Source organism: Rutidosis leptorrhynchoides, chromosome 3 (assembly GCF_046630445.1).
Source record: "Rutidosis leptorrhynchoides isolate AG116_Rl617_1_P2 chromosome 3, CSIRO_AGI_Rlap_v1, whole genome shotgun sequence".
NCBI lineage: Eukaryota > Viridiplantae > Streptophyta > Magnoliopsida > Asterales > Asteraceae > Rutidosis > Rutidosis leptorrhynchoides.
In genome coordinates, this window is record NC_092335.1 from 72802455 (window position 1) to 72811558 (window position 9104).

At 33.0% G+C, this 9104-nt stretch overlaps 1 protein-coding gene across 2 annotated transcripts; it reads left to right on the forward strand.

Annotated features, from left to right (window-relative positions):
- Positions 1–684: 684 nt before the first annotated feature.
- Positions 685–4082, forward strand: LOC139896325 (ubiquitin-conjugating enzyme E2 2). 2 transcript variants are annotated; one of them, XM_071878950.1, is made up of 6 exons: positions 685–836; positions 1134–1275; positions 1393–1418; positions 1948–2037; positions 2471–2559; positions 3708–4082. In XM_071878950.1, the coding sequence occupies exons 2-6, from the start codon at positions 1151–1153 to the stop codon at positions 3834–3836; spliced, it is 459 nt and encodes a 152-aa protein (XP_071735051.1). In that variant the 5' UTR covers positions 685–836; positions 1134–1150; the 3' UTR covers positions 3837–4082. The 2 variants fall into 2 exon arrangements, with proteins under 2 accessions (XP_071735051.1, XP_071735052.1); XM_071878951.1 differs by having other exon boundaries at positions 686–836; positions 1141–1275.
- The last annotated feature ends 5022 nt before the right edge of the window (positions 4083–9104 follow it).

Consider the following 9104-nt stretch of genomic DNA (forward strand, 5'->3'; position numbering starts at 1 on the left):
TATATGAGAAAGTGGTACATGTTGTTTACCATGGATCGTAAAAGGATAGGATTGTATAATCAACACATTTCAATTTTGTAACTCCACTTTGTCGATTAATGAATTTTGTAGGGCAACTGCCCTATTTCGTTATTTCGTTCATTTTTGTTTGAAGATTGAAGATTGAAGATTGAAGATTGAATTGAAATGGTGTTATGTAATTTTTTTTGACAGTAGTGACTGGAATGTAGTTGGTGAGAGGATAGTGGCAGTTTTGTCACTCAATAATTTTAAATGAAGTGAGAGACAATTGTTGAATGATCAAATAATTTAATGGTTGTTATGTATAGTTGTTTTTTTAATCCAATGTTCATCTCTTCTCCATTTTAAAATCTTGCATAATGATTAGGTGAAATTGACTATTTTATTACTCCGTATATATATTATAGTTTTATTGAAATAATAAATAAATATAATTAATTAATATAATAAATTAAAGGGAGATGATTCTAACACACTATTTTTTGATCCTCACACATCTATTTTAACTTTTTACTCTTCTAATAATAATCCATTTCTTTAAATTGGTGTGTGAGGATCAAAAAAAGTGTGTGCGAGAATCATCCCCTAAATTAAATTAAATTAAATAATGAATTAAAAAGATAAAAATAAATCTATGGATAGAGACAAAACAAATGAAATATCTACCAGCTTACATACGACGCGTTGTTGAAACTTCCCCTTTTCCTTCTGTGATCGATACTTGACACCACCGCCGACGGCCGATCATCATCTTCCGATTTACCACCGCCATCGTCATAGCAATCTCTTTCTTCAAAGCGTCTAACGCAGCACAAGTAACCTCCTTACCTTTCATTCAATTCAATTTCATGTAATTACGTTCATATTTCGATTACGAAACCTTAGGGCTAAATAACACGTTCACATACTTATTTGTTTATTTATGCTTGCTATTTGGTTACATATCTCTTGACGTGTGAAGTAATTAATCTCAATTAATAGATCTAGGGTTTAATAACCGGCAGCATGATCTCCGTACCTGAGTTTTGTTGTGCTGTAATGTTAATTGATTAAATTTCGCTATTAAATTGAATTAGGAGCTGAAATTGTTTATTTTTTGGTTAAATTTGGAGGTAACAGTTGACAAAAGATGTCAACGCCTGCAAGAAAGAGATTAATGAGAGATTTTAAGAGGTTGCAGCAAGATCCTCCTGCTGGAATCAGTGGTGCTCCTTATGATAACAATATAATGCTTTGGAATGCTGTTATATTTGGGTAGGTGAAAGCATGTGTCAGTGTTTGTTGATTATTCTGTATGATTTAATAGCTGAAGATGATATTTTTGGTTGATATATAATGGTCTTTTACTGATTTTGTTTGTTTGCGTTGCAGGCCAGATGACACTCCTTGGGACGGAGGTTAGTTACATGCTCTCAGTTACATGGTCTAGCATATGCAATGGTTACATATGTACACATATGCAATGGTTACATATGTACACATATGCATGCAAAAGTGCATGATGGAGAAGAAAAACACACATTGAAAAGTGATTTTCAGTACTTTCTATATACAAGCAGGGGAGTAGCTGCTTATATTTGTGGTTTGGGGTAGTTGGAAGGACTAAATACAAAGGACCACCATTTTAAGTAGGAAAGATTCATAATACTAGTACACTAATATATAACCACAGTTTTCGAGTTCTTTGATATTAGGGTTTATATGTTATCCTGTTATTATTACGTATGCGTTTTTGTCCTGAATGTGATTGACTTACTTGTAGCGTTAAGCCGTTAATGGCGCTTTTGATTTCTTATTAGATGTTTGATATGATCATTAGATGTTGTCTTATATACCCTTTTTGATTTCAGTACAATTTATTTTGTTTGCGTGTTGCGTAAGTGGCACTTCGTATCTTTTATGACAATATATACCTGTCAAACTCAGGTACGTTTAAGCTGACTCTTCAATTTTCTGAAGACTATCCGAATAAGCCACCAACAGTGCGTTTCATTTCTCGAATGTTTCATCCAAACAGTAAGTGTTCAATTTCAACTTGATTGAACTATTCCTTTTTTTTACTTTTATTGAATAGTAGAGTGATAGCTTTGTGGCTTGAGTTTGTCATTGAGCTTTATGATATTTATTTTGTGCTATGGTTATATGCTTAAGAGTTCATTTACTTACTTGAGCTGTTTTACTTATTGGGGCGGTAGATGAGGCATAATTCTTGCAGAAGCAGCATATGCCTTGATGCACAGTCTTCTCCCATTTTATATATTTTGGGCTTACTGTGTATAATGCCATATTATATTATTATTGACACAACTCTGGTTTGTTTTAAAGTGCTTAAGAGTATGGATCTATGTTTTATGGTTTATAGAATAGTTTTTATGTTCAATTTTTTAAAACGTAGTTATGTTATTTATGATTATGATGCCTTATACTCATGACCTTTTGTTATGACCAGTTTATGCCGATGGAAGCATATGCTTGGACATCCTTCAAAATCAGTGGAGTCCAATTTATGATGTTGCTGCTATACTGACATCAATTCAGGTTGGTATTAGCTGTAACATACTGTGATAAGCGTTGGTTAAATATATGACGTATTGTATTATTTATGTTTTCTTGAAGTAATTAAAATCGTGTTCTTACATGACTAGGCATCCAATTCCTCTTAGTCCGTCTAAACAAATTAAAATTTCTAATTAGTACTATTTAACAATCATGAATGCAAAGTACTCACCATCATCTTTTTTTGGTCTGTGAGAAACTGTTCATAGATCAAAAAGATAGAGCAGTCATTATTTTAGTTATAAGATTGATTGATACATATGAATATGCTTATCGTTCGCCATTTGTTTGAACATGGAGCCAAAACTAGGTCTCCTTTCTGTTTAATTATTTTTTTCGATGGATTTTGTTCACAATTCTGCCGGGGACTTGAAAATATGAAACATGAAGAAGTAGCATTTAATATAATCTAATTAAAATGCTAAATGAGTACACGAGCTGGGACACTGGTTTGTTGACTCCATATGTTTCCATTGGGATTCATTTTGTTGGTTGTTTCTGAGCTGTATGTGATTTTCAACTTGAAGATTCTACTTTATTTATTCTTTGTTCTATTTATTTTAATCTGAGTATTTGAAATGAAATGAATTATCAATTTCTATTCTATTTAAGATGATAGGCAAGTAATACTATGCATTTTTACGTGTGTGCATGAAAATGTATAAGAATGTGGATTCTCATTTATTTTAATTCTTGTGTCAGTGTGAATACTTAAAATAACACCATGCGACAAGTATACCACCGAAGCTTGGCTTGAGTGGTATAGGGGTGGGATCCAACTTGGGGTACTGCCAACCCAGGTTCGATTCTCACTCCAAGCAGCTTCCAACCTTTGATGGTACTGCTAACATTAATGCGATTTAGGAATGTCTCTGGGGGGTGGGGGTGGGGGGGGGGGGGGGGTGTATTCCTAACCTTCGATGGTACTGCCAACATCGTGGTGAATTGGGTTTCCTCCTAACGCGCGTGTGGGTGAAAAATGTGAGCATTCGTGTCGACAGCACTTTCTATTTCACGAGATCGGCAGTCAATTAGTATTATTTTTTTTTGCATATTTCTAGAGTAAATGTAGAATAATGTTTTTTACAAATTTCAATAGTCTTTTTCTAATTTGGTTATTTGCAATCCAGTCATTACTCTGTGATCCGAATCCGAACTCACCAGCCAACTCGGAAGCAGCCCGTTTGTTTAGTGAGAACAAGCGAGAGTATAACAGAAAAGTGCGAGAAGTGGTTGAGCAGAGCTGGACAGCGGACTAAGAGTGCATATGCTTGCTTGCTTGCTTGCTTGGGGTGGTACTCAATTGGGAAAGCCCATGTCTATCCCCCTTCTGGTAGGATGGTCTCTCTGTATCTCCATCTATGTAATATTTAATATTTACGTTCCAGAACCAATGATTCAGTAATAATGTGTGTTATGGAAAACTATGGTTGTTTTAAGTTAAAGCCATTTAACAACAGTTTGTAGGATTTATAAGCTTCTATTACGTTTCATCGGTTTCTTCCTGGTTTGTGTATTAGACTCTTGTATACATAGTTATTTGACTTGTGTATTAGAAGTCTTCTATATGTTTTCTTTCCTTTTTACTTTATTGCATCTTCTATATTTGTAACCTTCGTTACTTAATAAGTACTGTATAAAATATATATTAGTTGACCCAAAACTATTCATGTTTTATTTAATTTAATTTGATTTAATGTCTTATTAATAAGAATAAATGGGCAACGACACACGATAGTTACCCACTGCCTGTTAATCATTTTATAGCTGTCCATTCTTTAAATAATAGTGCACCCACCACAAAGACTGTATCTCTTTTTTTGGTAATTAAAATATAACTATCAAATATTACGTATACCACTTTTCCTATTTGGATTTGTTTGATTGATTATTAATAACGTCTATTAGTTGTACGGCTGAAGTTATAGATCAAAGGTAAGGGTAGCAGTGTACACCATCCTGTTGGTGATAGTTTATTTAGGGTTAACACGTTCGGAGGAGGTGGGCGTGATTTCGGTCGCTGGTTTTGGGAGCTTATTGCCGTGGGTGTGTACGGGGTTCGTTACTTTTCGGTGGTGACTTTGGGTTTGGACCGCACGACAATCTCTCTGTCCGAGATAGAGATCTGGTCCCAAATCTGGGGGTGCACCCGTTTTTTTTTTTTTTTTTTTTTTTTTTTTTTGGGACCATTTCGGGATGGCTCCTGGTGTTTTATACTAGTTGGGGATGTTTTGTTGAAGTAACGGTCCTCGTTCTCTCAACCGTTGCCACTGTTTAATTTAAGCTATGTATATTTATTGTTTTTAGATGTACGTTATGTCATTTATCCTTTGTTGACATTGTTGGTTGGGAATTGATATTTCCACATTGATTTTTACTTGTTTCACTTGAAATTCCTAAAATGCCATTAATGATAAACTTACATAATTTTTTAAAAACTTTTTATTATAATTTATGAAGGGGTTTTTTCGGAAAAAATGATGAAATGATGGTGGAAGAAGTAAAGGGGATGTTGGAAATATCATCTCCTTTGTTGATATGTTTTTACTTTCATGGTTATTTGTGGTTTGTAATTTTGACAATTGTTTGGCTAAGTCCAGTTACCCCTATATAACAAATATTGTCAACCAATGATGAAACAAAAAAGTATTTTCTGGGATGATTCACAAGATCACAGACTGTGATCTAAATGCAAATTTGATGTTTTGTGGATGATATAAAGATTTTGAGTGCGACATGACAATGTCAAATTTTGAAGTTGTGTTATGATGAATGTCAAATTTGAGTGGAAGGTTTTTGTGTGATGTGATAAAATATATTCGTAATTGAAAGTTGGATGAAAAAAATAAATACTCCAGTAGTGAAAATGAGGGGTCAAAATTTTATTTGGTATCAAATTTTGATTTGCTGGTTGCATATGGGAAGACGCCGCAAAATTGTCACGGTCAAATATGAATTTAACGCCTTGTAACGCATAGTGTGACATGATTTTTGTATGTTACCTATATATTCTGTAAAACAATGTTTCATGAAAACGTGAAATATTTTTATATCGAAACCACTCACTAGAATCATTTAATGCGCGTTTGATTACCTCTTAATTAAATGGTTTACCACTGAATATTGGACTATTCGACATTCAACGCGTTTGTTTCTGATCTCTAAATGACTTGCAATGTTGAATAGTTCATCATTCAGTGTTGAACCATTCATAGTTGAAATACCTCTTAACCATTAAGCACTTATATTTTATCAATCTAATATTATTTTTAAATTAGATCAAAAACATACAACTATAATTTTTATGTAAAAGGTTAATAATGTTGTAATTTAGTAGTTTATAACTACCTTTAGTGGTTTATTTTAATTATAATCTACTATCTACTATGGAGTAATAATAGAGAAGAAATAAGGAAGTATGAAATATTATTGAATGATTGTGTACTCAATATCCTTACAACTGATTGAGATTTATAATACTAAAATTTTACTATACATCCGTGTCTTCAATGATATATGTTAGGTGAAATAGTAATGAAATTTGGATTCATGTGTAAATTGGCATCCACCTTCTTTGACTTTATTATCATAACACTCTCCCTTGGATGTCAATTTATTTTCATTAGATATCAACTTAAAAACTTGCTAAAGAAAACCCAGTGGGAAAAAACTTTAGCTAAGGGAAAAAGAGTGCAGTATAGAGTTGTCTCCCCCTCAAGTAGACATTGATGAGCTGTTACATCTTTTGAACATGCCTAATGCCAATATTGTGAACATGCGTTCTGAAAATAGCAGTTGGAAGTGCTTTGGTGAAAAGATCAGCAGAGTTTTTGCCGGATTGAACATATCTCATTTCTATCTGGTTGTCCTTCATGAGATCTTGAGTGTATGAGAAGAATCTAGGAGGTATGTGTTTTGTTCGGTCACTTTTGATATACCCTTCTTTCATCTGTGCTATACAAGCTGCATTATCTTCATAGATAGTTGTTAGGCTTTTATCGCGTTCTAGTCCACATAAATCAACAATGAGTTGTGTCATTGATCTCAAACAAACACATTGAGTAGCTTCATGTAATTCAATGACTTTGGCATGATTTGAGAGTGTAGCAACAAGTGTTTGTTTCTGAGAACGCCATAAAATTGCAGTACCTCCATTTAGGAATACATATCTAGTTTAAGATTTAGTTTTATGAGGATCAGATAAATAACCTGCATCTGTATAACCAAACAAATCTTGTTTTGAATTGTTAGAATAAAATAATTTTTTAAATCATTAGTTCCTCGAAGGTATCGAAATATGTGTTTGATCCCATTCCAGTGTCTTTTGGTAGGAGCTGAGCTGAACCTTGCCAACAAATTAACTGCAAAAGAAATGTCAGGTCTTGTACAATTTATAAGATACATAAGAGCTCCAATTGTACTAAGATATGGTACTTCTGGTCCTAGGATATCTACATGATCTTCACAGGGACGAAATGGATCAGTGTCAACATTAAGTGATCTAACAACCATATGAGTACTTAATGGTTTTGCCTTGTCCATATTGAAACGTTTTAAAATCTTTTCTGTATAAGTTGTTTGATGTACAAGTAAACCATTAGGCATATGCTCAATCTCCAAACCAAGGCAATACTTGGTTTTTCCGAGATCTTTCATTTCAAATTCTTTCTTTAGAAGTTGAATGGCTTCATGGATCTCTTTATTTGTACTTATGATGTTAAGATCATCGACGTAAACGGCTACGATCACATATTCGGATGTTGTTTTCTTATTAAGAACACATGTTCAAATAAGATTATTTGTATACCCTTTTTCTTATTAAGTAATCACTTAATTAGTTATACTATTGTATCAACCCATATAAAAATCTTTGTGATTCAATGGAATACATTTCTTTGAGTTTTGCATTAGATGCTTCTGATATCTTAGACCCTTCATGGATATTCATGTATATATCACTATCAAGTGATTCATTTAAATAAGTAGTAATAACATCCATGAGATGCATTTCTAATTTTTTTAGAAACTATTAGGCTGATTAAGTATCTAAAAGTAATTGCATCCATAACAGGAGAATAAGTTTTCCTCATAATCTATTCATGGTCTTTGAGAGAAATCTTGAGTTACAAGTCTAGCATTACCTTGTAACTTCATTTTTTTTCATTTCTTTTTTCGGATAAAAATTCATTTTATATATCATACGTTTCACATCTTTAAAAGTGATTACGATTGATCCGAAAACTTTTCTTTTATTGAGAGATTCTAATTCAGCTCGTATTGCTCTCGTTCTGGGCCATCGCATTGAAAACTATAACTGAAATCCTTTTTATCTAGCATTAACTTGGAACCACGTGCATTGCAATGACAGATTTTGGTTCCAGATCATCATCTTTATTCATGATGTCATTGTAAGATTATATGAAAAATCAATATTTGTCATTTTATTTCGGTTCCATAATATTGCATAATTTATTGCAATTTATGTATTTACATCGTCAATATCCTCTGCAGAAGGAATATTGATTTGTGGTTCTTCTTGAACACGTTCTTTTACCTCATTATCAGCTTTTTCTTTTTTGAGAATTTTTATCTTTTGAAACAATTGGTCTCCCACGTTTCTGGCATGGCAAAGACTCAAGAGTGACATTATTGCCAGCTTTTGGAATTTCAATTTTAGCTTAAGCATTTACTGCTGATATATATGATTTAGTCACTCCTTTTTGTATCTGTAAATGCATCGGGTAATTTATTTGCAAGTTCTTGGATATGCATTATTTTTGAACTTTTATTTCGCATTCTTTTGTGCGATGATCAAGATACATTAATTTATGTTCACACCATGAAACATCTTCTTCTTTATTTTTCATTTCTCCCCCTAATCTAGGGAATAATATTTTATTAAAATGACAATCAGCAAAACGTGCTGTATAAACATCACCCGTCATGGGTTCAATATATCTTATGATTGAAGATGTTTCATATCCAACATATATTCTCATCCTTCTTTGAGGACCCATTTAGTGCGTTGTGGTGGTGCGATAGGAACATAAACCACACAACCAAATGTTCTAAGATGAAAAATATTTGACTCTCGACCAAAATTAAGTTGGTAATGGAGAATACTTATGACTTGCACTTGGTTTAATGCGAATTAATATCGCATCATGTAAATTTACATGTCCCCATATAAATATTGAGAGTTTTGTACTCATACCAATTGTCTAGTTATTAGCTGCAAGCGTTTATCTATTGATTCAGCTAAACCAATTTTGTGTATGCACATGAGCAACTGGATGTTCAACAACAATCCTTGTAGACATATAATAATCATTAAATGCTTGAGATGTTAACTCACCAGCATTATCAAGTCTCATCCTTTTAATGGTGTAATCAGAATAATGTGTTCTCAATTTAATAATTTGTGCAAGAAACTTTGCAAATGCCATATTATGGCTTGATAACACACAAACACGAGACCATCCGCTAGATGCGTCTATTAGAATCATGAAATATCAAAATGGTCCACA

What these genes read in the sequence shown, in the direction of transcription:
- LOC139896325 (XM_071878950.1), top strand. Translation starts at nt 1,151, where the DNA reads ATGTCAACGCCTGCAAGAAAGAGATTAATGAGAGATTTTAAGAGGTTG. An exon ending in TGACACTCCTTGGGACGGAG is followed by an intron (nt 1,419 to 1,947) that starts GTTAGTTACATG and finishes TGTCAAACTCAG; the next exon opens with GTACGTTTAAGCTGACTCTT. An exon ending in CTATACTGACATCAATTCAG is followed by an intron (nt 2,560 to 3,707) that starts GTTGGTATTAGC and finishes TTTGCAATCCAG; the next exon opens with TCATTACTCTGTGATCCGAA.